We start from the raw sequence: 27,410 nt of genomic DNA, 5'->3' as shown, positions 1-27,410 counted from the left end.
CGCCCGGTGCGCACGTGCCGCCACGGCCTCCCGCGCGCGCTGCCCGGGGAACGCGCTGCGAGGGGCCATTTCTCCGGTTCCTTTACGCGTCTTACGCAGCCGGGAATTCCGGGGAGAAGACAGCCGCGTCCGGTCGGGGCAGAAACTACACCACGGAGGCGCCAGCTCCGAGGTCGCCGGGGACACTCCGCGCGCCGGCGGGCCAGCGGCCGGGCACCCGCGGCGGCCGCCTCTCGGCGCGGCCGGGCGCAGACGGACCTCGGCCAGCCTCCTTCCCCAGTGCCGTTACGCAACAACTTCGCGTCCGTCATCTTCGCCCTAATCGTGCAGGGGGCGGCGTCTGCGCGCTCGCGGTCTCCCGCTCGGGGCCGTCGCGCTCCCCGGGGAGACGCGCGGGGCATTGTACTCGCCGCCGACGCAGCGCCGCGGGGCCCCAGCCGGCCGCCCGGCCCCCTCCCCACGCCCCCGCCCCGAGCGCCCGCGGCTCGCCAGCGCCCCCTCCCCGGCGCCCACCCGGAGGCGGCGGACGGTCCTCGGCGAGGGGGCGGGGAGGGGCCGCGGAGGTCCGTGCCACGCCCGGGTCGCCGCCGCCCGCGGGCCTCGGCCGGGCAGCGGGTCGGCAACAGGTAGCCCCGCCGCTGCGTGCTCGGAGACAAAAAGCGCCCGCGAGCGAGCGCGCACCGGGGCTCCCGGAGGCTCCGCGGCGCCGGAGGGCGAAGGCGGCGGCGGGAGAGCGGGACGGCGGCGGCCGCGGGGGGCGTCTCGGTCCCTCCGCTGGGGACGCCGGCGCCGGCCGCTGCGCAAGCCCAGCGCGGGGCGCGGATCCTCGCGGCGCTCGGGCGGCGGCGCTGGCCGCGGTCGCGGAGGGACGCGGGCGGCTGGCGGCGCAGCGGGGAGGTGGGGGCGGGGCGGGGGGGGCGGGGAGCGGGCCGGGGGGGGCGCGGGGGGCGGGCCGGGGGCGGGGCCGCGGAGAGCCCGCCCCCGCCGGCCGCGGCCATTGGCGACGGGCCGGGGGCGGGTGCGGGCGCGGCGATTGGGGCCGCGGCCGCCCATCACCGGGAGGCTGGCGGGCGGCGACGTAGCGCGGCGCTCGGAACTGACCTACTAACACACATCTCCCGGCGCGGCCACGGCGCCCGCGGACCCGGCGCGCCGCCCGCCTCCCGCGCCGCGCCCTCGCCGCCGCCCGCCGCCCCGGAGGCCCGGCCCGCGCCCCGCGCGCCGCTCCCGGCCGCCCGCGCGCTCTCCCCGCCGCCCGGGCTCGCCGGCCCGAGAGCAGGAACACGGTAAGCGCTCCGCCCACCGCCGGCCCGGCCCGGCGCCCCGCTCCCCGCCCGCTGCCGGGGCGCGCGGCCGGCGGGCGCGGGGCGCGGGCCGGGCTGCGCGCGGGGCTGGCCGGCGGCGGCGAGAGTGCGCGGGGCGTTCGTTACATAAACTTTTGCTGCCCTGGCGCGGGGGGGGGCGGGGACTCGCCACCCTAAGGCGGCCGCCCCGGCTGCAGCGCCCTCGCGCCGGCCCGCGCCCCCCCGCCGCGGTTGCATAATGTCTCCGGATTTCGGGAAAATTGATGTTCGGCGGAGGAGAGCGCCGGGGACTGAGCCACCTCGAGCGGGGAGCGCGGCGCTGCCTGCTTCCTCGTCCGTCCCGCGGGGCCGGCGGCGGGGGCGGCGGGGGCGCGGGGCGCCGAGGGCCGGGGCTCGTCCGGGGCGGCCGGCGGAGCAGGCGCGTCGGCAGCGTGAACCGTGACGGCATCCCGGGAATGCGCGCCCGCGTCTGCCCGTGTCAGGGGCTGTGTCGGCTCCGACGTCTCCCACCCTGTCTGTCGTCAGCGCGCGCGGCCGGCGCCCGGGAAGGTTGTGGGATGTGTCCTTGCGCGGATTGCATAATCTGTCCGCGGCCAGACCCGGGCCGGGGTTCCGGGCCGCGGTGGGCGTGTGCACGGACGGGCGCCGGGATGCGGGCGCTGGGGACGTTGTGGACAGCTATGCTGCGACCCCAGGAGAAAGACGTGCCCTCAGCGCTCCTACGCGCCGTGAAGAATCCCCCGCGCCGCGTTCCGGTCTTGGATACTCCCGGGGTTCGCCCCGTAGGTGTCCCGAGCTAGTCTGTTTAAATCCGGGACGAGCCGTTGTGGCGTCCACCTCCCCAGCTGCTTGATCTTCGCGCATTCCGTCCCATCCGCCGTTTCTCACCTTCTTGTCATTGCTTTTTCAGACACGAGACAGATCACATAATAGTTTCCTGGAAATGTGGCCTTATGTAACCGCCGACTTTGCTGGCAGTCAGCATAGGAAACGGGAGCTCATTACGTGATTTTATATTCTTGCTACAAAGAAAGTAGGACAGTCCCAGCCTTTAAAATGTCACTGTAACAGTTTTCCTTTCTTTCTTTCTTTCTTTTCTTTCTTTCTTTCTTTTTTTTAAGGATATTTTAAACAGGAAAGTAGACAACCGAGTAAAGCACTGAGTTGGCTCCCGCTGCCGAATGTGTGTCTTTAGCCCTAAATGAAATGTGCGTTCTTCTAAATTTAGCCTATCGCGTTTTCACAATTGTGGCCTCGCGGCGCTATTTCTGGTGTTTTCTCCAGGGCTGTGTGCAGATTCAAGTTCAAGGCCATTTGCCGTAGTTTTAACTCCACGCCTTCGGAGACCTTTGATAAGATTGTATTTTTAGGAAGGCATTTCGCAGAGCCGGGTGACTTGCTGGATGCGGACTCCCGTTTCTCTTTATGAAGGACACTTGAGGAAACTGCTGTGTTCCCTGAGAACAGCAGGGGATGGCCAAGTGTCATCTTCTGGTCTTGGCTTTTGTAAATAACAACAGGGAATGAGGTCACAAGTATTTATTTTACATCGTGGGTATTTTTTTTCTCCAGGCTAGACATGATTTATGGGAAACAGATATAGGTTAGTGGATTGCATTTTGGTGTAGATACCCCAGTTTTATTCCTGTGAGTATATATGGACATATAATATACCGAGATTTTAAATTTCCTCCGGCACTCTTAGGTAGTGTAATTAGGTGTGAATATATGTATATGATGGTGTGTATATGTCAGGTTTTTTCCCCCCTGACTTAACATTTAAATAACTACAGAACAGGGTTCGAGTTTTGGGGGGGGGGGGCGCGTGTTACAGACATTCATCCCTAGAACAAATTATATTACCCCCAATAATCGCAGCTGCTTTCCAACAAGCTAATATTGCTCCAGGCCCCCCGGTGTCAGACCCCGACCTACTTTGGAGCTTGGGCAGGGAGCCCCGGGCCTGCCGCGGAACGCGCAGCGCCACCTTCCGATCGCGACCTCCAGGGGCGCGCCCCTCCCGCCTGCGGGCCCTGGGGGGAAGGAGGCAGGGGGCCGGGAGGTGGGGGCGGCGCGTGGGGGCCCAGGGTCGGGACCCGGGAGCGCCCTGGGCGGCGCTTGGGCCGGAGCCGCACGGCGGCCTGCGCGTCCTCCCCCCTCCCCACATTCCTTTGTTCTGGCGAGGGGGTCCTGCCGGCGCCCAGGCCCCGCTGCGCCGCCCACCCGGCGGGGGCGGGCCCCGGTGAGGCGCCGCGCTGGGGGCGCGGAGGGACCTGGGCCGGGGCGCGCGGGCGCGCTGGGGGTTCGCCGGGCCGAGGGCGGCGAGAGGAGCGCGGCGGCGGAGGGCTGGGAGGGGAGCTGGGGAGGAGCGAGCGGCGCCCGGGGCGAGGCGCAAGGACAGGGCGGCCGGAGCGGCCGGAGCGGCTGGAGCGGCGGGAGCGGCCTGCCTCCTGCCTCTGCCCCGGGAGCCTCCGAGCGCCGCGGACACCTTTGTTCCTGGAGCCGTCATTGTATTTGGAGCCGCGCGCTTCTCGATTCGCGGAGTGAGGGAGACCGACGACGCCTCCAAATGTCAGCGGCCCGCGGGCCCCGGGGGTGGGGGCGCTCCCGCCCCGCTGGTGACGGAAAGGAGCGCCGGGCTTGGCTGTGGCCACAGTCGAGCTGATGTGTTTTTTGGTCTTTTTTGAACCTTCGCTTAGTGTGGTCAAAGGCTAGAGTAGAAAGAACTTGAATCCCCCGAGTTCAAAATAAAACAAAAATCACACCGCCCACGCAGACGCCGCGGTCCTGCTGTCCGACATCAGCCCGTCCGTCCCCGCGCAGACCGCGGGCAGCGGTGTGCCGGGGCTTCGGGCGACATCACGGGTGTTCTCCGGCAGGCCGCTTTGCTGAAACGTTGGTTTCTGTGCGATCACATCCTAAGTCCGTGCCCCTGATCCACTTCCTCTCTGGAGTCCAGGCCACTGTCCAGCGCCAGCGACCAGCTTGGCGGAGTGCTGAGAGCTCGGGTCCAGAGGAGCTGCGCCCTCAGCCCGGGCCTGTGATTTTGGGAGCCGCTGTGATCTCCACTGGTGTCCACGGTAAACTGAGGGAGTAAGACCTATCCGGCTGGGCAGTTGTGAGGAGCTCAGCAAACCACCAGCAAACAGACTGGTTCGTTGTCTTAAATAAAAATATTCACCTTCATTTTTCGCTGCCTGCATCTCTGTCCAGTAACAGTAGTAGGGACTGAGGCTTGAGTTAAACCCTGTAGTTAAAGATCCTCCTTGGGATCCATTTTTGTTGTAACAATGATTACTTTTTTTTTCTTCTCTTAAAACTGTGTGCCATTGTGTTCGATGGTGACTTCAGTTGGAAGTGAATTCTTGGCCGTGTTGCAGGCCTCCTAGATCACCGGGTTGATGTAGGGGAAGTGCTGGCAGGAACAGAGAGGCCAGTCGCTGTGGCAGGAGTGACGAGACGCGTGCCACAGAGCCCTGGCTTTGCCCAGTTCCTTGGATCACTCTGATGGTTTTCCATGGCCTGATGATGCACATCTCTACGCTTCTGTGGCCCCAGACCAGCGCAGGCTGCTTAGACCCCACAGATGAGCCCTCTGGGAAGGAATGTGTGCGGGCTGCGTGGTTGACAGCCAAGGCCGTGCCCCGTGAAACTGCTGATGGTTGGCCCTTTTGATTAATACACAAGATTTCATCTGGTTGAGTCTTCTACCTGCGGCGCAGGGCAGGGCTTCCCTAAGAATCGCGAGAGGCTCAAACGCCCTGGCTCGCCAGCCTCCTTGCCTTGATGCTGCCGAGACGAAGACCTAGTACTTCCCAGCCCCTTCGCCTGCTTGTGCCTGGCACTGGGCTGGTTCTGTCACCATCCCCATTTTATAGGTGAGGGACTGGAGGCACGGAGACATGGGTTAGCAGCCCAGTCCACCAGCCCGAGAATGGGAAAGGGGGGGTGGGCTGTGCTAGTAACACTCCCCCTCCCTCCCCAGAGTGTGAATGCTAGCTCACTGGAGTCTTTGCAACAGTTTCCTTTTCTGTGTTAAAGGCTTATCTTTGCGCAGCCCAATTATAACATCAGTGTGATGCAACAACCTGAAAATTAAAAACCCTTTGTTAGAGCGCTTTCCCGTGTTGAGCAACTGCCTGACTCACCCATGGAGTGGATATTTGTAGTTGACCCTGCCTTGGTCGGTCGTCAGCTCCGCGAAGTGAATGTGATTGCCGCATGGAATGGAAAAGGTGCAGTCATATTGCCTCGGCTTTATTTTTACCCGCGCTGAAATCACACATACTTCATTATTTCCATTGTAATCCAGATGGCACTGATGCTGTGAGGAGTTGTTTATTTTTAATTTGTATTGAGGGAATGAGAGCACACTTGGGATTCGATTCAAAATATGACAGAAACAATGCAATTGAAGCTCCTTTAATATGCATTTCTGGGTTTTGTGAGGTGTGCCAGTATTTCACAGCATTGACACATTGTCTGATATCCTGTTATTTTCCTAAGTTGTATTTGAGTTGATTTTTATCCAGATCAGACTCATTGAGAATGTCGAAAGACATTGACCTTTGATCACAGACATTACATAAGAGTTTTTCGGTTTCAAAATGAATCTGTATTACCATTGCCCCCAATTACCTCTCAAATTTCTTTGCAAATAACTTTCCTGTAGTTTAAAAAAAAAAAAAAAAAACTTTAAAAAAAATACCACTTCTCTTATGGTTTTAATTAGAGAGCTTAAGGTTGTTTTTATGATAAGAAAGTTAGCAGGGATTTTTCTAGATGCCATTCATAATAATATGTGCTTTGAGGACTGAATTTCGTTGGAGTCAGAATGATCTTTGTATTATAGGCCTTTAGTTATCAGAATATGGTGTCTTTTATCAATTAACTCTCCAAGGATCTCAACTGGCAGTTCAATAGTCTTCAAGTAAACATGGAAACATTTTTTTTAAAAATCCATCCTATTCACAAGGCATGTAATAAAGTAAATGACATTTGTGATTCTCTGCTCAAGGGGGCAGGAAAGTGAAATTAGAAGAGATCAGAGTGTCAAGCTGAGGAGCGCCGCAGTGGCTCTTCAGGGAACTGACAAGCATTCCAGAACTTTCCCCGCCCTGCACCTACCCCATTCCTGTCACCCGTCCGCGGGCTGCACAGGCTCTGCTGGTGCGAGCCAATGGCAGCATTTCCTGTAACAGGGTAACTTGGGGCTTGTTGGCGTCCCTTAGGATTGCAGGTTCATTGTCAAAGATGCATCGATCTTTGGAAGTAGCAAGGAAACTAGGGGTCCCCACTTTGAAGGGACTGTGTGTGGCTTTTTAAAATGCGTTATGATTCCTCTTCCTTCTCCCCCCGGCCCCGCTCCCCATTCCTCTCCCTCGTCAGGAGGGTGTGTTTGGTCTGTTGTTCTCCAGCCGCCCCGTCGTTCCTGTGTGTTAGCATCTGTGCGCTTCCGCACCGTCTTCCGAAAATTTCCACGATGCGCTGTAGGTCACAGACACTCTCTTACAGAAGAGTGCCGAGTGCTACTGTTTCATATTTCAGTCCCTTAAGTTGTACCAGCTACCACAGAATGCGATGTTGTCCTTTTTGTTAAGATTGAATCTAATTTTTAAGTGGTCCTTTGTTGAGGTCGAGAGAGCAGGAAACTTGAAGTATTTTCGCGGAGCGTAAACTTGATCAGATTTTGACACATTTGTTTACAAATACGCCCAAGGAGAAAAAGTAGGTTAGTTTGTTGCTATGACAGGACAGATTCTGGCAAAGCAGGAGGGTCCCTGTATATGTGTGTTTCTATCTGGATCAGTACACTTTCCTCTCTAACATTAGGGCTGAAGTCTAACATTAGGGCTGAAGTCGGTGTTACGGGACACAATTATATTCTTGAACGGAAGGTACTTCATTGGCAATTAGAGAGGTTTAACGTAGTTTTGTTTATTTAAAAAATCTCTGGGGCATCTGCTGGCTCAGTCGGTAGAGGGTGCGACTCTTGATCTTGGGTCATGAGTTCCAGCCACATGTTGGGCATAGAGGTTACTTTAAAAAGTAAAAGCCTTTAATTTTTCAGCCTGATTAGAAAATCCCCCTGCGACTTCAGTGCTCCCTGAGCTTCTCATCGCCCAGCCCCCTTGACCGCACATGCGTGTTTCTTCCCCGTTTGGGCTCCGCTTTTCAGTCCTGATGTCGTTCTGATCCATGAACAGAGTAAGGCGTTTTACTGAGACAGTCGTGTCCTCGGTGGTTCACCTACCGCAAGAAGCCCAGTTGACATTTTGCTCGTTTTAATAGCTTAAAGAGCTGTGAATTGATTAACTTCATTTATTTTTCACCGAAATGACACCTGTCGCAAAGACAAGCAGCTGTCTGCTTAGTGCCGCGAGAGTTTACCATGAGATGAAATGGTTTGTTTCCTTGAACGGCATCTACACTGTGCTCCAAGGGCGTAAGTGGCACATCCGGAGGGTGGGGGACGAGAGTTCTATTAGAAAATGTTTCCAAAACATGAAGCACATCGGATAGCATCGCATTTTGTGTAGACAGAATTTTCAAATCAAAATATGTGACACAGGCTGTTTGCAAGAAGACTTCCCCTGGCTCTTCTGAGAGGGGCGCTGGGGGCCGGGACAGGCACAGCTCTGTCTCCGGAAGCAGAAGTGACCCCGTCCGTCCTTGAGGAAGAATTAGGTGGAGGCTTCATGTTGTGAACTTCTATTCTTTTTTTAGACTTTTTTAAACCAAATTTTAGACTTAATTAAAGATCACATTGGGGTCTTCTGACTTGAATACGCATCACAACTCAGCGTTTACAAAACCCAGCTCCCACCTGTGGAAATCAGGGAACGTTACGTGCTGTGAAAAAGCACTTGGAGACGGCGCGCCCATGTTGGGGACGGGAGGACCCATCGGCTGGAAAGCGGTGTCTTCTGTGCTTCGATTGCTCTTTTCATCCGTGTCCTGATGACGCAGCCCTGTCACCTAATGGAGCTGATGAGGCTGACCACCCGAGCATGCCAGCGTCCCAGAAAGGACACTAAGGGACAGTTACTCAAGAAGGGAACTCGAAGGGGTGCCCGCAGCCCAGCGCGGGTGGTGGCCGGAAAGCGTGATGCAGAGGCTTAAATCCACCCAAAGGGAGAATGCTGGGGTTTGGAAGAAAGTCACTAGTGGAGTATGAAGGCGGAGTACAAACGATGTATCAGAGGCCGCGTATAAGCCCCCTGAGGTCTTTCCTGTGAGTTCACTGTCAGGGGACACGACTGCATTCTAAGGCGCTTCTCTGCCCATGAGCGCTGTGTGATCCTGGGAAAGTCACTCAGGCTCTCTGTGTTTCAGCCACTCACCGACCCTCCACGCTGAACCTGCGTACATTTTGGTTTTGACCCAAAAATCATAGGCGCCGCCGCCGCCGCCGCAGTTTCCCTCATCCCCTGTTGTAACGCGCCGCATCGCGGGGAGACCGCAGCTCGGCAGAGGCCAGCGCGTAGCCTGTTCCTGCGGCTGACTCTGTACTCGGGATCTCACACCACGGCCAGAGACGCGGGGGAGAGCTCCGGGTGGCACCCGGGTTGCCCTAAGGCAGTCGTGGCCGCATCTTGTGGTGCAGTACTGCCGGCAGTGACGGTGTCCGTGCGGAGCGTCCAGGAGAGGAATCGGGCGCGCGCCAGACCCACCTGCGCGAGCCTGGAGACGCCACTGGCCGGAGCTGGACCGGGATCCGGGCTGGAGTCCGCTCTGCTGCATCGCCAGCTGCGGGGCCGCGGGGCAAGCCACCAACGTCTCCAAGCCGGTTCTGTTTTGAAAAGCGTCATCGTGGGGGTGATGCACATGGAACAGGCCAGGCCCCCGGCACCTGCTGTGCAGCACGTGTTCCGTACATGGCACCCGTTGGGATTGCTGTGCTGTTGTCACCACGACCAAGAAACAAGCATCGGGGCTGGAAGGGATGTGCGGTGGGACCCGACGCCACGCTGATGGCGCCCGTAGTGCGTGCCTTCCCGAGCGCTGGGTTTTCCCGTTTGGCTCCTGCCAGAGACGAGGAGCTCCTGGACTCTCCAGTTTGGTTTTCCCTCCCTCTTTATGTGCCCCCGTCTGGCTCAGTGCCTGGTGGCCGGCACGCCGCATGTGTTGGGTGAACCAGTTAATGAGAGAAGCTGTGTGTTAACAAGTACGACGTCTTTTTTTAGAATACGTGATGTCATAAAATACGTAATAATATTCGGTCAAGAAAACTATCAGAAAGTGTTTCATTTACAGAATTCTCTCAGGTAAGGCGAATGAGCGTCTGCCAGACCAATGTCAGATGCCCTGTGTCCAGCGTGTTACGAGGACGCGCCCCTGGAAAGGACTGCAGGCTGGTTGGGGGCACAGAGCAGACCCGCGGAGGGTGCGGTGTACGAAATCTGCACCTGCTCTGCGGTGCCTCACGTGCATGAGAAACTTTTTCCAACGCTGCAAGATTATTTGATAAAAAATGTTACAGAAGATCCTCTTAAGATAGTAGGTGGTGATTTGCCTGTGAGTCAGAGAGACAATATTTGCAGGTGAGGGCAGACGTCAGATCCTAGTCCGTGTGGTAAAACTCACGTGGGAAGAAGATCAAAAAGAAAGGAGACTTGCTGTAGGTTTTGAATGCCCCGAGGAAGTTCTAGAGATGACAGAGTGGACACACAGTGCTCCGACGGCGAGAAGACAGGGCTCATGGAGATGCTAGGACTAGGGGTACTTTTGGTAGATGGAGCGGGGCAATCTGGTGAGGGCCGCCTGCCCCACTCTGCCAGGCCCCTGGGCCGGGAGGCTGGAAAGTCTCCACCCCCTGGTGGATTTGAAATGCTGAAAATGGGTAAGAGATGATGAAATAAGGAAAAGTTTAGGAAGAGTAACTAAGGCAGGATGGTGGGGCATTTCCAACGTGTAAGTGGGGAGCTCACTGGGGAAGGCGGCCATAAAAGGAATGTGACTTTTAAAAAAAAAAAAAAAAGGTGGGGATGCATTTTAAAATGCAGGGGAGAAGAGTGCGTCTCCGGTGGAAAATCTATCCAGAATGAGTGTTCAAGGAGCTGTATGATGCTTGGAAAAACAGTAGTACCCAGGGGGCCGCAGCCAGGAGTCCACTGATAGTGTCGAGGAAAGACGGGTGTTGGTGTCGGAAGACGAAGCCTGAGTGGGAATGTGCAGAACAGTGTTGTACCGAGTGATAACGAGATTCCTTTTGACGCCGCCTCTGCCTGCCGTAAAGACTCCTCGCCTTCCCGTCCTATCGTCAAAAACAAACAGAACCTCGGTATTATTAATCATGGGTTTCGCTAAGTCGCAACTGCTTCCACGTTGGCTCAGCCTGACGGACAAAAATGTGGCATTAAAACCTTAGTCTTTATGATCCTGAAATCATTACATCATTTCTTCTGTTCCTTCTGGAAAAGGCGCAAGAAGCTGGCAAGCTTTTCCAGCTGATAAAATTAACCTTTACTTCATTAGTCATTACAAAACTATGCACAAGAAAGGGAGAGTGATGTAAAACAAAAACATTAAATCTTTTTAATGTGGCAGGAGAGAGTGCCGTATGCAGATAGCACTGAGTGAACGGTGGTCTGCTTTACGAGAGGATTACCTACTGGGAAATCGGGCCGAGAAGCCGTCGAGAAACACAGTGGGATCCCAAAAGCACCATAAAAAGATTGTTACTGGAATCTAATATGGGTTTATTACCTCATGTCAACCCAAATTCAGATTATAAATATCTCATCAGTGGAAAAGAAAGCTAGCTGACGGTTCTATTTTTGAGGGTTTTTTTTTTTTTTTTAATATTTTGTTTAAAACTAATTAGTAAAATGGAAAGAAATTACATTCTCCGGGTCTAAAATAATTTTAAGTTTCAAGAATGCACTGTACTTTAAAAAAAGGGGGAAAAAGGTCCCTTTGAAGAGTAACTGTTTATTCTAGTCCCAAACTGTTGCCTCAATGAAATCTACTGGGACAGAGTTTCCAGGACCAAATCAGGCACCTGGCTGGCGTGCTTCAGCCTTAAGGGGACATTTGATAAATCAGTGTGGAGGAGCCAGAAAAAAGAAGGAACGGATCTGACGTCATAGCAGGGACGCACCCCAAGATCTGGCGCTGGGGAGGCGCCGGGGCGGGGGCTGTGGGCGTCCTGGGACAGCGCGGTCCGGGCCTGGCGGGCAGGTGTGCCTCCGCGCTGGAGTCGGAGCAGAACCACCACGACTCCGCCGTCTCGTGGCTTTTGTTCTCATTTTTGTTCAGACACAGATTTTGCTCTGGAATGTACTTTATTCCGCGTAGTTGCAGAATTTCTGTACGGGCGCGCGTGCACCTGGGAAAGTTCTCGTGGTGGGTGAGCGTGTTCGCCCTGCGCTGCTGGGGTGTCCGCCGACGTTACTCAGGACCACCACGACGCGCGGCTGCCGTTTAAGACTTAACCAGCCAGAGGCGATCTGGGCTTTCCTTCCCGGGATGTCTTGTCCCCGCCTGCTCCCACCCCGCGCACACACGTTTCCGCTCCTGAAACGGCTTCCTGGGTTTCTCCCCGGCCTCGCGTGTGCTTGCTCCCTCCGTCATGGGCCACGCGGCACCCTGCTGGGAGGTCTCGCTGGGGACTGTCCTCTGCCGCTTCCAGCCCAGGCCGCGGGGCCCCATCTCCGTCCCCAGCCCCCTCGAGGGCAAGCGCTGTGTTGAGTTCGGACCCTGCGGAGCGCAGCGCCTCGTGCGCGCCTGGCGGGACCTGTTGGCCGGTGGGTGACGTTCTTTTCCTGTGTTGCAGGGACGTGAGAGGAGGGCGCCTGCTCCGCTCGGAAGACGCGCCGGCGAGACTCGTTCGACAGCAGAGCCGGAGAGAGAACGTTGATGGCTTGTGCACCGCAGCTTTTAAAGCACTTGTGAATCCTGGGGAAGGGGGTCTGTGTGATTCTGATGCAGCTGAGGAAAATGCAGACCATCAAGAAGGAGCAGGTGTCCCTGGACGCTGGCAACGGCGTGGACAAGATGGTGCTGAACGCGGCCTTGACCGAGGTCTCGGAAGACTTGACGGCGGGCGAGGAGCTGCTTCTGAGCGAAGGCAGCGTGGGCAAGAGCAAGTCCTCGGCCTGCCGGAGGAAGCGGGAGTTCATTCCCGACGAGAAGAAGGACGCCATGTATTGGGAAAAGAGGCGGAAAAATAATGAAGCGGCCAAGAGGTCTCGGGAGAAGCGCCGCCTCAATGACCTGGTCTTGGAGAACAAACTGATCGCCCTGGGAGAGGAGAACGCGACTTTAAAAGCTGAGCTGCTGTCCCTCAAATTGAAGTTTGGTTTAATTAGCTCCGCAGCCTATGCCCAGGAGATCCAGAAACTCAGTCACTCCACCGCCGTGTACTTCCAGGACTACCCCGCGTCCAAGTCCAGCGCCAGCCCCTTCGTGGATGAGCAGGAGCCGTCGGTGGTGAGCGGCTGCATCTCCGTCATCAAGCACTCCCCGCAGGCCTCCCTGTCCGACGTCTCCGACGCGTCCTCGCTGGAGCCCTCGCTGGACGGGGCCGCGCGGGGCGGCTGCGGGAGCCCCGACGGCAAGTTCCAGGCCATCAAGCAAGAGCCGGTGGAGCTGGAGACCTACGTGCGGGAGCCTGGCGAGGAGCGGGGCGCCTTCCGGGCCTCCGTGTACCAGAGCCTCATGGGGGCCGCGTTCCCCGGCTTCTCCCACTCGCCCCCTCTGCTGCAGGTCGCCCGGTCCTCCAGCAGCTCCCCCAGGACGTCCGAGACGGACGACGGCGCGGTGGGGAAGTCGTCCGACGGGGAGGACGAGCAGCAGGTGCCCAAGGGCCCCATCCACTCTCCCGTGGAGCTCCAGCGCGCCCACGCCACCGTGGTGAAGGTGCCCGAAGTGAACTCCTCCGCCTTGCCGCACAAGCTGCGCATTAAAGCCAAAGCCATGCAGATCAAAGTGGAAGCCTTGGATCACGAGTTCGACGCCACGCCGAAACCGCCCTCGCCTGTCGACGCGGCGCCCAAGAGACATTTCGGACTGGAGAAGCACGCCGCCCCGAGTATGGTACACTCTGCTCTCCCCCCTTTCTCTGTGCAGGTGACCAACATTCAGGATTGGTCTCTCAAATCGGAACACTGGCATCCGAAAGAACTGAACGGCAAAGCTCAGAACAGCTTCAAAACGGGAGTTGTGGAGATGCAAGACAGTGGCTACAAAGTGTCTGACCCAGAGGGTTTGTTTCTGAAGCGGGGCATGGCAAGCTTGTCCGCAGAGGTGGTGTCACTCAAGAGACTCATCGCCACACACCAGATCTCTGCTTCGGACTCTGGGTGAATCACTACTGAGAAGCTCTGGCTGTTTACGAAGCCGTCCTTTGCAATAGATGAGTACGTTTTGTATTAGGCTGAATTTCCACTGGACCTGTGATGTCATTCCACTGTAATGTTCACACGTTGTCTGCTGGGTGTCTTTTTGTGCACAAATTATTATGGAGATTAGATCGTGTTCTCACTCTGCCTTGTGTATAGTCACATAGCCCATGCAAAGACTGTATATATCGGACATTATTTTTGTTGTACTGCTATAAAGCGTGTCTGTTGCCAGTTTCAATAAAGGATTGGGGACAGACACAGAACCTCTGCTCCATTGCACATGATTTTACGGAAGAGAAAAAGCAATTTAAGTTCCAAAAGTGGTATTAAGATATTCCGTGTTTTACTCATTCAGGGAAGTTTACTCCCCTGCGTTCAGGAAGCCGAAATGTAAGTTCAGCACATGGTTTGGTTTTCTTCTAGTTTGGTCCGGGCGATAGGAAGTTTAGAAACATTCCGAAGAGAGGGCAAACAAATCACAATGACTTTTCTTGCATTTGAGGCTGATTTATTAACTCACTCCCTTTATCCATTTTGCTCTCAGCTTCAGTTTTGGGTATTTTTTGTTGTTGTTGTTTTAAGTAGAAAAATCCAAGTGGTCCAGCATCCCCTCTCTGGGTCGTCTCTTCTGTGAGTCTGACACGTCCATGTGAATAGTTGAGTCACTGACCCACTTTATTAATTACAGGTTCTTTTGAAAGAGCGTCTGAAGACTAGGATGAGGTCACTTTTGTGTTATTCTAAATCTTAACAGTTCTTGACTCTAACAGTCTAGGGAATTAAGCCAGTGAAATCCCATTTTTATTTAGTTTCTGGAATTTCAGAGAACCCACCAGCTATCCCATGCGGGCACGCGTGGTCTGGGTGTGCATGATCCTTGTTCTTTTCTGGTTTGCCAGAGATGAACGTAACCAGCCGCTCACAGTAGACACGGTAACGCGGACGCCCAGAGCAGAGTGTCCCTGTACGCCCGCTGACGCTCGGATGGTCGCGGCCTCCGGAGCTGCCTGTGGAAGCCGGCGTGGTGGCTCGGAAAGTCTTCTGTGGCAGGGTGGGCCTGGCTTCCAGGCAGGGCGGGCGGAGGCTGGTCCCGTGCAGCCCCCTCCGAAGCTGCTGTCCTCTGGCTCCAGCTCACTCCACACTGACCTGTTCTGCAGAGGGTGGAGGGGCTCAGGCTCAGGGGTGTGTGCGGAGGGACTTAACCCTCGCTCTGCTCACCGCCGCTACCTCACCTGCCCCTCCGGCACGGGCCTGATGGGAACATCCCATTTTCGGGGCTGCGGTCTTTTTGGCAGACAGGTTTGAGCAAAAGCTCAGTCCTTTGTATTTTTAAAATATAAAGAAATGATATTTTTATTTATATTTCTGCCCTCTGAATTAAAGGCAATGTTAATAATGCGCATACGTGCCCTCCACTCTGTCCCTTGGTCACGGTGACCGGATTTCTCTGGAAATTTCGTGGCTCGTAGAGAAATGTGGCTTCTTCTCAGCGGTTGGCCTTCCCTGTTCATGTTGTACCAGTGACTGGGTGAGGTCCAGAGGCAAACCCCTCTCATTTCCACCGTTCTGAAGCCCAGGAGACCGAAAAGATTGCATGCGGGTCAGGATCCCAAAGTGCTCGGTAGCCTGGAATGGGTAAAACGAGCCCAGCCTGGGCACAGTAGGGACACAGTGTGAAGTCAGATTCCTGTGTTGAACGGGAAAAAAGAGGTCATCCGAGTTCACAGTTGGGAAAACAAAACAGTAAGTCCGTGGGGGGCGGGGCTTTGGTGTCCTCCGGCTTGTAGGAGTCGCTGCGGGGGATGCGGTTGTGTCCAAGCCTGAGGACACCTGTCCCGCTGCCCAGGGTCAGGTGCGCTACGAGGCCCAGGCGGGCGCGCTCCAAAGGAACGAGCAGACGTGTCAGACCCCACGGCCTTACTCCTTCATACTTGTCATAAAGCCTCACCCCTTTATGGTTTTGAAATAGAAGATATTAAGGAGACTGGACAAACGGCCCCGCAACGGGGAAGCATCTGTGCTGTGTGGTGCTGGAGCGGGGGTGAAAGCCGGCCGATGAGAGCAGGAAAGGTGAATCTTGGGCTCAGTCAGGGGAGCACGTGACTCCTGGTCTCCAGGTCATGAGTTCGAGCCCCACAAGGGGGTAGAGAGCACGTAAATAAATAAACTTACAAAATACATATTTCAAAAAGAAAGGTAGGTCTGAGTTATTTTAGGGAAGAAGCAGGCCTCTGTCAGAGCAGTGCAGAAGCAAAGCAGCCTGCCTGAGGCCCCGGCACCTTCCACAGTAACTGCTGACAGGAACCCTCAAGTGAATATTTGGATTGAAACACAACTGCGGCCCTTCTTCCTCCATCATTTTGGCTTATAATTTCAGGGATCTAACATATCGTTGGGATGACGTGAAGAATGTTGCTCCTTAAGAATAACAGAATGGCATAAACCAATTCCACACTCACCAGGAACCAAAGAAATACCATGCGGATACACTGGCACTTCTGTCACTGTGTGCAGGGGAAATGCGGCTGCCTCTCCCTCCCACTCACAGAGCTGCGCACAGTCCTGTCAGATGCCCGCACGCCGAATCGATCCGTAACCGTACTCCACAGACAAGCATGAGAGGGCTCCGAATATCCCAGTCCCCAAGCATTGCCAGCAGGACGGTGCTCGCGTAGGGCTTGATGGGGAGGAAACTGCGAAGGCCCAGAGGCCCCACCGCAGCCGTGGGGCGCCACAGAGGGAGGGCAGCCCGCTGACTGGCAGGGGTCCCCGGGCCCTGGCCGCAGGAGCGGCTGCGTTTCCCTTGACCTGCCCAGGAGGAGGGTCCACAGGTAGGGCATGGCCTGGCGGAGAAGGCAGGCATATACATCCCCAGCGGGGCCCACCGAGCAGCACATGCCTGTCCCCTGTCCCCTGCCCCATGCAACAGGATCTCTTTAGTTCCTGCGCCCATTTTAGGAAGGGGAAGACTGAGACTCTCAGCAGCCAGCACCGGGCCTCTCGCCACCAGGCAGAGAGGGGCCAGTGTACCCGGTGTGACCCTTCGGTCCATGCCCAGGAGGAGCCCCGCGAGATGAGTGGCAGCATGTCCGAGCGGCAGGCGCAAGACCGGGAATCTGAGAACCGGTCGGGCTCGTGAGTGGCTTTTCTCCATAGGTTACGGGGGCTGCTGCAGAAATCCCGACTTCTCTGCTGCGTAGCAGTCGAGGGAGAACCATTTTTGCTTATCTGCAAGGGGCAGCTATTCCCACAGAAAACAGCTAATGTCTGCCGGCTTTCCCACGCTCGGGTCCGCACGCGTCTCCACGTGTAGCCGCTTCCGGAGCCGAGTCACGTCTTGGCACACAGGAATTACGCGTTACAAACCACTTTCAAAAATCATGTTACGTTACAAAAAGCCAACCCACTGGCAGGTATGAAACTTATTTTTGAAACTAGGAATTATGCCTCGGAAGTGCGAGTCACCGGCGGCACCCTCTTGGGTTTTGCTTCCGTGATTGGGGGGCCGGGAGTGGAGGTTGTTTAGGAAATGATACAATTGTTGGGCGTGACCTGCCCAGGGCCCCCAAGCTACGGGCACCAGGAAAACTGAAATAGGAAAAACTTGCGGAGGACGTGAGAGGTGGGGACCCGGGATGGCTGGGAGGCCGGAGGAGGAAGAGAAAATGCACGACTCTGCCCTGTAGAGAACGGGCATGTCTCCGGATGGTGAGGTAGCGCACGACTGCTAGGAAGGCTTAGGCAGCGTTTCCCACGGAGCCGGCGTATGCTGATCCGAGCGGCCGCGGGGAAAAGGAAGCGGAGGACGAACGGAACTAAGCGGTAGAAATGCAGGCAAGGGAGAGCAGGTGGCGTCCGGTGACAAGGAGCACTGCTTAGGGAGTCCGGAGAGCAAGCACGCGCCGACGTGCCGTCGTGCGAGGGCCACCAAGGCGTGGCTGTCGCTGAGCGGACGCACTGAGCAAGCAGAGTAGCCCCTGCACGCCCGCTGCCCCCCCCCTTGTCAGTCCTCCCCCTCGAGAAGGAAAAGGTTACCGTGGGGAAAGCGCCTGAGTCAAGTCCAGGGTTCTGGGGGGTCCACAGCAAAGCCGTTCTGCAAATGCACATGGACGAAACCCCGAGGATGGAAGAGAGAGCACCGTGGGTCTGCCGGCCTGGGGCCCAGCACGGGAGCCGAGGAAGGAGGCGCCCAGAGTGGACCACCCCCGCAGGAAGCAGATGGTTCAGTGTAACAAGGTTAGAAGTCTACCAGCCGTGAGACGGGGAACTTTCTCTTTGAGAAAATAACTTCTGGTCTGCTGCTGGGGTCCCAGGGGGCCCCTAAACACAGTGGCAGCCCCGGTCCCAGGCCCCGAGAGAAAGCGGTGGGTGCGGGGCAGAGAAAGTGCGAGACATGGACGTGGGCGCTTTGGCCGGGAAGGGGCAGGGAACGGAGAGCAGGGAGGAGGGCACAGAGGCCCAGGGGGGCCACCGATGCACGTGCGGGGAAACACGTCTCCCTGCCCTCCCGCACCGTCAGTACGTCCTCCGGGCTCTCCGACGCTTTGTGCGAGTGGGTGTCTGACCGTGTCCGCAGACGGACCGTGCGTCCGGGTCAGCATTCCGCACAGCGAGGCCGTCACCCGGGGGCGGGCAGCGAAGGCGTTTCTTTTCCCCAGCCTGGATTTTAGTAGGTAATAGAGCATTATTGATATTTTCCAGTTCTGAACTCTTTTCGACACCTCTACTCTCTCGGCATGGAGGCTGCGTTTCGTAAGTGTCTCAGGACTGGCCTGTTGTAAGGAGAGTCGTGAGTCGTGTGAGAAGTGTGGTCCACAGGGCCGGACCCCAAAACGCTGTGTTGGTGAAATGTGTGGGAAATGGCCAGGAGAGTGAGTTTTTCATAGAGCTAAACAAGTGCATCCAACTTTTTGGTTTTTGTCGTAGAAAAGTAGAACTCTGTGTCCTCACGGCGTTGCTTGTATAAACGGATGCTGAACCGCAGGCGGCAGCAGTCTGGTTCTTTACTCAGGAAAATAAAAACCCATCATTGTGTGTCAGCGTTCCGTTAATTCTTGTCCACCGGACGAGAGACACGCAAACGCCTGGGGACGTCTGGAGTATGGAGCGAAGGCCCAGCTCCCTCGCAGGCGCGAAGCCCGTCTGCGATCGTCCCCACCTGCCATCACCCTCCAACCACCGTCCCGGGCTCTGTCCTGCAGCTCGCACGACTCTGGACTCGACACGTGGAGCTCCTTCTGCAGCAAGTCCCTGTCCCCGTCTGACCTGCTGCTTCAAGGTCAAGCCCTTCGGCCGCACCGGGAGGGCCTCCGGGACGCGGCTGCCGCGGGCTGTCCCGCCGGCCGAGGTGCTGCGTGTGTCGGCGTCCATCGGCCCATCTGCATCGCCTGCTCCCTCGAAGCAGATGCCCCGTCCCCGTCGCTGTCTCCTCGGCTGCCTGAGGAACGACACACACGGCCTCAGCGAGCGGCCGTGGCTGTCCTGGGCGTATCTGGGACGCGACCCCGCAGCCGCCGGTGTGTCCAGAGCCGCAAACGCTCCGTCCGACGGGACGACGGCGGCCAACGGAGCACCTCGCGGCCGGGCCCGCTCTGGCTCGGCCTCTCCCTCGCCGCACGCGGGGCGCGTCACGGATCCCCTGGTGCCTCGGTTTCCCTGTCTGTGAGGCAGCAGGACCCGTGGACCTCCCCTCCCTGAATTATCCTGCCCGGGAAGAGGAGAGAATTGCGGAAGAACTTCCGAAAGGTCAAGCTGAGACGAACACTCGGGCGCAGACGAGCGCCGGGAGCAGGGAGAGCGGATCGGCCGGGCCGGGGCGTGCGGAGAGGCCGGTGGAGGGACACGCGCGTCCCGCTGTGAGCGGCCGAGGTCTGAGGCTCCGACACAAAACTCCGTAGAGCTGAAACCTGCTGCGAGAGGAGACCCTGAGTGTTCTGGCCCCAGCGAGCGAGCGCGAGCGCCGGCGGCCGGGACGAGCAAGTCCCAGGAGAGCCACGGAGCGCGGCCTGTCCTCTGGCCGAGCCCCTCACGCTCCGGTCCTGCTGGCGGGACCTCGGCAAGCCGGGACGGAGAGAATGAAGGTGACCCGCCTCCGCGTATGGGGCGGCCAGGGTGCCGGGCTCCCGCTGCAGAGCCCCACAGCCGGGCGTCCGACGACTCACTTCTCTCCGCTCTGGACGCAGGAAGTTCGAGGTCAAGCCTTCTCCTGAGGCCTTTCTTCCTGGCTTGGGGCCGGCCGTCTTCTCCCTGCACCCCACGTGGTCCTGTCGTGCGTGTGTGTGTGTGTGTGCGTGTGTGTGTGTGCGCGTGTGTGCGTGTGTGTCTATCCCTCTCCCCTTTCACACTGGATTAGCACATGAATGACCTTGTTCCAACTCCATTAGCTCTGCGGAGACCCTGCCCCCGGGGTGAGGTCTGGGGCGGGGGATGGGGCCTCAACGCCTGCGTCTGGAGAGGACAGATTCAGCCCGTAAGTGACTACGGTCAGCGCAGCAAGCGTCTGCTGGGGTGTTCAGAAAGCGAAGCCTTATAAAGTGTCCCACTGGGTTTGTTCTCCCCACGCACACCGCCACTTGTGAGTTCCCAGCCCCGTCCCGTCGCTTCGGAAATGCAGACACCACGAAACCAGCACCGGCGAGCCAAAGCCACCCTTTTCCCGGCAGCAGGATCCGACTCCAGTGGGACTCAAGTGAAGATGCGTGTACAGTGAGTTTCCGGCGATAAAGCTGTACAAGAAACACAGAAGTATAGAAGGAAAATGCGAAGACGTCCACTTCTCCGAGCCGATCGTTCTCAGATGCCCAGTGCAAAGCAGGTCAGTAGCGTGCCTTTCTCCACATGAAAGTGGACACAGACGTACACACACGTGGGACTCCGCATGGAGGCATTTCACACCCGTTTCACTTTCATCAGTCATCTGTCATCATATCGCAGCTTCGTGACGTGATTTCAGTGGAAGTGGACGTGACAGCTCAACGGTACGATCATCAGCACCTCTCGGGGGAGGGGACCGGGACGCACCTTCCACTTGCGGTAACAGCAGGAAGTCCCGCCGGACTTCCAGTGCAGACCTCGCAGGTCGGTCCCCTGACCGCTATGTCCCGTGCCCTGTCTGGTGGAGAGGTAGGAGCAAGAGAGATGTCCACTTCCTAGACTCCCTTGCAGGGAGGGTGTTAACACGGCCCGATTTGTCAGGGATGGATGAGGGAAGCCAGCTGTGGCTTCTGAGAAAGATCTGTGTCTCCCGATGAAGGGACAGTGTTCACGACGCTCTTCTCTGCCGTGAGATAAAGCTGCTTGAGGCCACCAGGCCCAGGGGGCAGGGCCGGGCCAACTTCTAGAAGAAGAGCTCCCCAGGAAGCGACCACGTTGAAATTAGGGACGTGTGCTCATCAGAACACAGGATGAGGTGAGTGAGTGGTCGGCCCGTAGAGTGGAAGATGTCTACCACGCCCGCAGCCCGCAAGAGAGTCCCGGTCAGATTCTACGAACAACGCGTGCCTGTGGCGAGAAAGGGCTGCACTTCACCTAGAGGACAGCAAACTGGCTAACGAGCTATGGAGGAGTGCCCGCCGCGCTTGGTTATCAGAGCACGGCCAGTCCCCACCACAGCCAGTCCCCACCACCCACCAGAACGCCTAGAATCAAAAGGCAGAAAATCCCAAGTATTGGCAAAGCTATGGAGCAAGTGAACATTCACAGCTCGTTGGTAGGAATCTAAGTTGGTCTGATAAATTCAAACCTATTTGTCAGTATCTACCAAGGACGGGCACGTATGCAAACGTCCTGACCCAGCAGGTCTGCAGCCACAAGCCCAACACAAAGGCCTGTCTGAGTGCCGGCAGCAGCATGACTCTGGGCCCCAAACGGGAAATAACTAAGCATCCATCCATCAACAGTGAAAGAGGTCACAGTCCTGCGCGTCTCCCGCACGGAAGTGTTGTGCAACACACGGCGGTCTGCAGAGCCACAGACAACCTCACGAGGCTCACAAACACGACATGGCGAGAAGAGACGCAGACTTAAAAGAGTCCACGCTGCACAATCCCACTGACAGAAACTTTAAAAAAGGGGTTAGAACTCCTGCCTGGTGTCAGAAGTCAGAAAAGTGGCGGCTTGGTGGGGAAAGGCAGACGGAGCCATGCGGCGGGGAGAGGGATGCTGGCGACACTCGGTATCCTGACCTGGCGCGTCCCTCTGTGAGGACAGTCCTGCCGTGCAGTTATCACCCCGTATTTTCTGTGCCTCTGTTATACTTCAGCGGACACAGTTCTTGCACTTAAAAATGGATGAGGGTAAGTCTGTGTCCCAGGAAAAGCTTCTGAACTTTCTCTCTAAGAAACACAGGGCTGAGGGGTGCCTGGGGGGCTCAGTCAGTTCAGCCGCTGCCTTGGGCTCCGCTCATGATCTCAGGGTCCTGGGATCGAGTCCTGTGCCAGGCTCTGTGCTCAGCGGGGGGGTCTGCTTCTCCCCCTGCCTCTCCACCTGCTCTTGGTCACTCTTGCTCTTAAATAAATGAAGAAAATCTTAAAAAGAAAGAAAAGAGAAACAGGAAGCTGGCACAGATTTTTAAGCAGGAGAGTGGACTCGTGGGCAGCAGGGGGAGGTCGGCCGAAGACCGTCGGGGTGACCGCAGTCCAGGAGGAAGAGGGAAAGAGGCTCGGCCCAGGGCTGCCGCGGGCGGTGGGAAGGAGGGAGAACCTGAGGGTCCCAGAGAGAAGCCGTGCGGGAGAATGAAGGCCAGAGTTGAGAACGGGGCCGGGCTTCTGCGCACTGTGGCCAGACGTGCGGCTGCAGTCAGGAAGGAGATGCCACTGCTCCCGCCACCGCTGCCCCGGCAGGCATCACGGAGGTGCCTGCCGCGTGCTCGTGTCCCCTCCTCGCTTCCGCCGTCCCCTGCCATCATCTTCTCGGGGCTGCCCCCGCCGCGGGAGGTGGCAAACACAGCCTCGGGGAAGGAGACCCCGGCCAGGAACCTCGGTCTCATGGCCAAGCCGGCCGTGTCTCTGTCCTCTTAGGGCGTCCACCATTGTGTTGTGCTTGTAACATCCGTCGGAGGAATGCCAAATCTCGCAGCGAGGAGATGCGGCCAAAGGGAAGCCTGCGCGGTGCAGTGGTGCAACGGCCACCCCCCAGGCGGGCCGGACGGAGCCGCCCTCGAGAAGGGAAAGCACCCTCGACGGCCGCCCCGCCGGCATAGGTGCTCACACCGAAACCCGCGGCCTCAGCCTGACCATCAGGAAAGAAGCACAGCCTGGAACCCAAATGTTCTACGGACAACTGGCCTCGTCAAGAAGGGGCATGTTTTCAGAAGCAAAAAAAAAAAATAAAAAGAGTGGGGGTTGCTCTAGTTTAAGACCGGCCTATCCCAGAGCAACCTGCGCCGTTTTCACAGGAAACGGGCTGCGGAGGACCCAGCAGGAAGCCGTAAGTGCAGGTGGTTTCATGGGCGCTTACCCGGTGTTGGTGTGACAAGGGTGTCACCCAGGACAGCTTCCGCGTCCTCAAGACAGACACACGCGGACCCGTGGGGGCCGGTGTCGCGATGTCGCAACTTCCTCAGCGAAACCAACGCCACCACTGGTGAGCGGACCTGCTCCCCGCTGACCAGTACGACTTTCCCAGTTAACGAATGGGTGAAAGCTACACAGGTGTGGGTTGTACTCTTTTTCCGAGTTTTCTATGGACTTAAAATTTTTCGAAGGAATTTTAGGAGGAAGAATCTCTAAGCATTGCAGAAGGAAAAACAAAACGTAGTTTTAAAAATAGGCCTCGATTTGAAATGAGAACCGTGACGCTGCTCCGCAGAGAAGCCGCGCGGTCTGGTCCCGCACTCCGGACGGTGAGCGCGGGCCGCGGCGCGGACAGACGGATGGAAGCGGCAAAAGCCGAAGAAATCAAGACGCGGTGAGTAGCTCTGACAAAGGGCTCGGGAGAGAGAACAGATCCCAGAGGTGCGGACACGGGGGCAGGGACTCTCCCTGGATGTGAGAGCGCGGGGTCAACAGAACGGTGTCCTCCGGGACAACGGCCTCGGGGAGGGTCACAGGCGGGAAGCAGGAAAAGCCAAGCGCGAGCTCCGGCCCAGTCCCTGCGCGGTAGGACCTTGGGCGAGGATCCCCCGCACCGGTCCACATCTCCGCTCCCTTTCCTACCGGCGACGGTTAGATGTACTTCCACGCCGGCTGCAGAGTACGTTCAACACGTAGGGAAGCTCCTGGCCGCGGCTACAGTGACCCCGGGGCCGCCGCACAGGTTTTCCCGTGGGGAGCCCAAGAAGGCAGAACGATGATCCCGCTGCATGACCCGTCGCCGTTCTTCCCGACGTCGGACTGGACACACGTAAACACTCTGCGTGAGTCGTGTTGCTTGAACAGAGCGGTGCTGAACCGAATGAGATTCTCACCTGTGCGGTCCGCTGCACGGGGGACGGGGCACAGAGGCACGGAGGACCTCTGCCTCAAGAGAGTTTCCTTAAAACAAACGCTAGCCAACTCTGTGTTAGATTTTCGGTGGGAAAGATACTGAGAAGATCTGAAAATACACCAGGCGCGTCCCGCATCTGTTTGTATCCCCAGCGCCTTCCTCTTCAGGTTTTCGGTTTGGGTTTTTTTGTTGTTTTGTTTCGTTTTTTCATTCTATTTTAAAGGAGGTGGAATAGCCCAGAACCTTGTAGGGTCGTCCAGCTGTGGCTGCTCCCCCGTGTGCTTCCATTCTGTTTTGTGTCCAATGCTGTCTTCTTCCCCAGGACGGAACCTCGGAGGTGGTCGGGGACGCCAGGACGTTACACTCCAGCAGCTGCGGGTGCTCCCAGTGCCCGAGGGGACCAGGACGGCCACAGCCTCCCTCATGCTTTCTTCTCCCCCACCCTGGGACACGTGTCCCCCACTCTGGGACAGCAGGGGCAGGAGGAGGAGGAGGAGGTCATCCGAGAAGCCGAGGACGACTGTTCAAATGATTAGATCGGGCCAAGTTCAACAGGCAGAGATCTTTTTTGTTTGTGTTTTTCCTAAAGCAGGAAGAAGCTTGAGACACCCGAGTAATGACACACGTTACAGGAGCTACTGTTGGGAAGAGCTGCAGAGCGAGCTCGGTGTTGCAACGCGGTGTTGTTTTCAACCCGCCAGGGGGGCAGGAGCGGTCACAGGGGCCGAGAGGCCACGTACACGGGCTGTCATGCTGCACTTTCTGTGGCAGCTGGACTGGATCCCAGGGCGCCCAGGCACTTGGCTAAACGTTTCTGAGCGCGTCTGTGAGGGCGTTTCCACATAGCTTGACACTGGAATTAGGAGTCCACTTACAAAATAAAGCAGCTTGCCCTCCCCAATGTGGGTGGTCCTCAGTCCGTCGGCGGAAGGCCTGGGATACGGGCTTCTGTCCTTGGGCTGGGATTATGCCAACAGCCCCCGAGTCTCAGGCGTGGGGACTCGGACTGGACCGTACGCTGCAGGGTCCTGGGTCTCCAGCTTGCACAGCAGACGTTAGGGCTACCCAGCCTCCATGACTGCCCGAGCCAATCCTCGTAATAAAGCTCTCTCCCCGTCTCTCTCCCACACGCGGGATATGTATCTGTCGTGCGGATATTTGCGCGTACGTAGCTGTAAGTCAACACACATCCTACAGGCTCTGTTTCGGATTCTCTGGAAAACCCCAGGACTGAGATGTAGGACTCACAGGCTGCAGTTGAAGCCGCATTTGTGGGTGAGAACATCCCAGGAGGGCCCGGTGGGAGCAGAGAGACGGCACCGGGGACAGCGACCCCAGCGTCCACACTGGGGAGCCGGAAGGGCCTGGGCATGACACTCAGGAGAAGCCGGAGGGGGAGGGCCTGGCTGTCGCAGAGCCCCGAGCACGACCGCAGGAGTGCACTGGGAGGAGGCGCGTCCACACTCGGATCTGGGCCCTCCCCTGGCTGACCGCAGACACTCAAACTGCCAATGTTCTACACCGGCTTGCTCAATTTTCGTAGCTCCTCTGTATTTACCTGAAATGTCACTGCTTGGGATATGGCTTCTTAGAACGTTTCCCTTTGAGGCTCTGAGGGCAGCTGGCAGGGTGGGGTGCCCGCACACCCCCGCTCGGACCCCGGCTTCCCCGTGCGGGAGGGCCGGGCGCGGTGGGTGTTGGCAGCTCCGGGCCGAGCCCCTCCGACAGCCCGTGCGACCGCGGCCCCTCCTCCTTGGAACGATGGGAGCTCCATGCTAGCCCTTAGGAAGTGTCCTTCTTCAAAGGGGTGAGCCCGAGTTGAAGGAGCCTTTGTAGCTGCCTTGTGGGTTACGGATAAATCCAGGATAAAGGAGCGAGGGAAGCAGTTCCACAGCGAAACCACCAGATACAGTCAGGGGGTGGGGCCTTCGCCTACAGCCGCCCTCACTGGACCGCAGAACTGGCCCTTCCGAAGGTCGGGGTCATTCAGTGAGCTCCCGGGGGACGGGAGGGCCTCCGTTTTATTAAGAGAGGTCACACGAGGTCACACGAGCAGATACAACAGGACAGTCACTGGAGCCTGGGGTGCCCCGAAAGTCAAGTTCCAAAATAACTGGAAGTCTGCGGTGCGGCCGGACGCTGGAGGTCCCAGGGCACGATGGGTCTGGTCAGGTTGGCAGTGATCATGTGAGTATCAAGTAAAAGTTTCTTTTTAATTAAATACAAGAAATGATACTTAAGTAGTTCAGGATGAACTGCCAAAATGTCTCTGACTCCCATCGCCAATATTGCAGGGGAAGATGTGGGGGAGGGGGTCTTTACTGGGAGGAGCCGCGCAGTATCTGTATGTTCCCTCCGTAGTTCCCACGCGATACTTCCCGCACACACATTAATGACGCAAACAGAGCGGGAGCAGACGGTGCTCACGTTTGCCGGCACCGGGCTGCCCCTGGGCCACTACTATTCCTGATTGACAAGAATCAGGTGTTTGGGGGCACCTGGATGGCTCAGTCGGTTAGGTGTCTGCCTTTAGCTCAGGTCTCTATCTTGGGGTCCTGGGATCGAGCCCATCGGGTTCCCTGCTCGGCGGGAAGCCTGCTTCTCCCTCTCCCACTCCCCCTGCTTGTGTTCCCTGTCTCTCTGTGAAATAAATAAATTTAAAAAAAGAGATAGAGAGAAACAGGTTCTTTGGATTTCAGTTTCCTTTTCCATGAAATGAAGAGTCTAAATAACACAGCTCCTGAGCTGCTTTCCGTTTCTAAACGTTAATGATTAAGCAATCCAGGCACCTACCCAATTACTTTTAAATGGATAGAAACATATACGTGTATTATGTGCCACTGATTTTAAATCTATTTGCTTTTTCTTGGAACTTAAATTTCTCTCTTGATCATATTAACTATGTTTCTCATGCAGATACACTGCCGAGGAACAAATTTTTGAGAAGTAGGTGACTTTGAGGGTGAAAGCAAATAAATTTTACCTTTCCATCTCAAAGCATTAGCCCCGTAATAGCCCGTGCAAGAACTGAGTACATAGGATGTGCCTCGTGGAGTCACGGGGCCGAGAGCACACGGTATGTGTGTATTCGTAGAGATAGGGCTGTGCACGGCTCTTACTCTAAAGAGGAAAGCTGGAGCTGTTTTACGTGTTAAAAAGAAGGATTTTAATGGTATTTTAAGGCCATAAATGCAATCCGTAAGCAGAAAGAGCAATGAACAAGATGCAACACGGGAAAGATCTGCTCTGATCAGACTCGTGGGGACCAGAGGTTGGCAGTGGACACCTCCTTACGTCACCAGTGTCTGTGGGGAGGGAGCTTGCTGGAGTGACC

General features: G+C 57.1%; 1 protein-coding gene across 1 annotated transcript; it reads left to right on the top strand.

Moving 5' to 3' along the window:
- Nucleotides 1-1,036: 1,036 nt before the first annotated feature.
- On the top strand, nucleotides 1,037-13,914 carry NFIL3 (nuclear factor, interleukin 3 regulated). The gene is made up of 2 exons (XM_059142183.1): nucleotides 1,037-1,286; nucleotides 12,082-13,914. Exon 2 carries the CDS (start codon nucleotides 12,231-12,233, stop codon nucleotides 13,611-13,613), a length of 1,383 nt encoding a protein of 460 aa, XP_058998166.1. The 5' UTR covers nucleotides 1,037-1,286; nucleotides 12,082-12,230; the 3' UTR covers nucleotides 13,614-13,914.
- Nucleotides 13,915-27,410: the final 13,496 nt, after the last annotated feature.

This window comes from Mustela lutreola, chromosome 12 (assembly GCF_030435805.1).
Source record: "Mustela lutreola isolate mMusLut2 chromosome 12, mMusLut2.pri, whole genome shotgun sequence".
Classification (NCBI taxonomy): Eukaryota; Metazoa; Chordata; class Mammalia; order Carnivora; family Mustelidae; genus Mustela; species Mustela lutreola.
Note: the sequence above shows the minus strand (reverse complement) of the source record. Positions and strands in the feature narration are given on the sequence as shown.

Bases quoted from the DNA above. Each gene is read 5' to 3' on its own strand.
- NFIL3 (XM_059142183.1), top strand. From the start codon at position 12,231: ATGCAGCTGAGGAAAATGCAGACCATCAAGAAGGAGCAGGTGTCCCTG.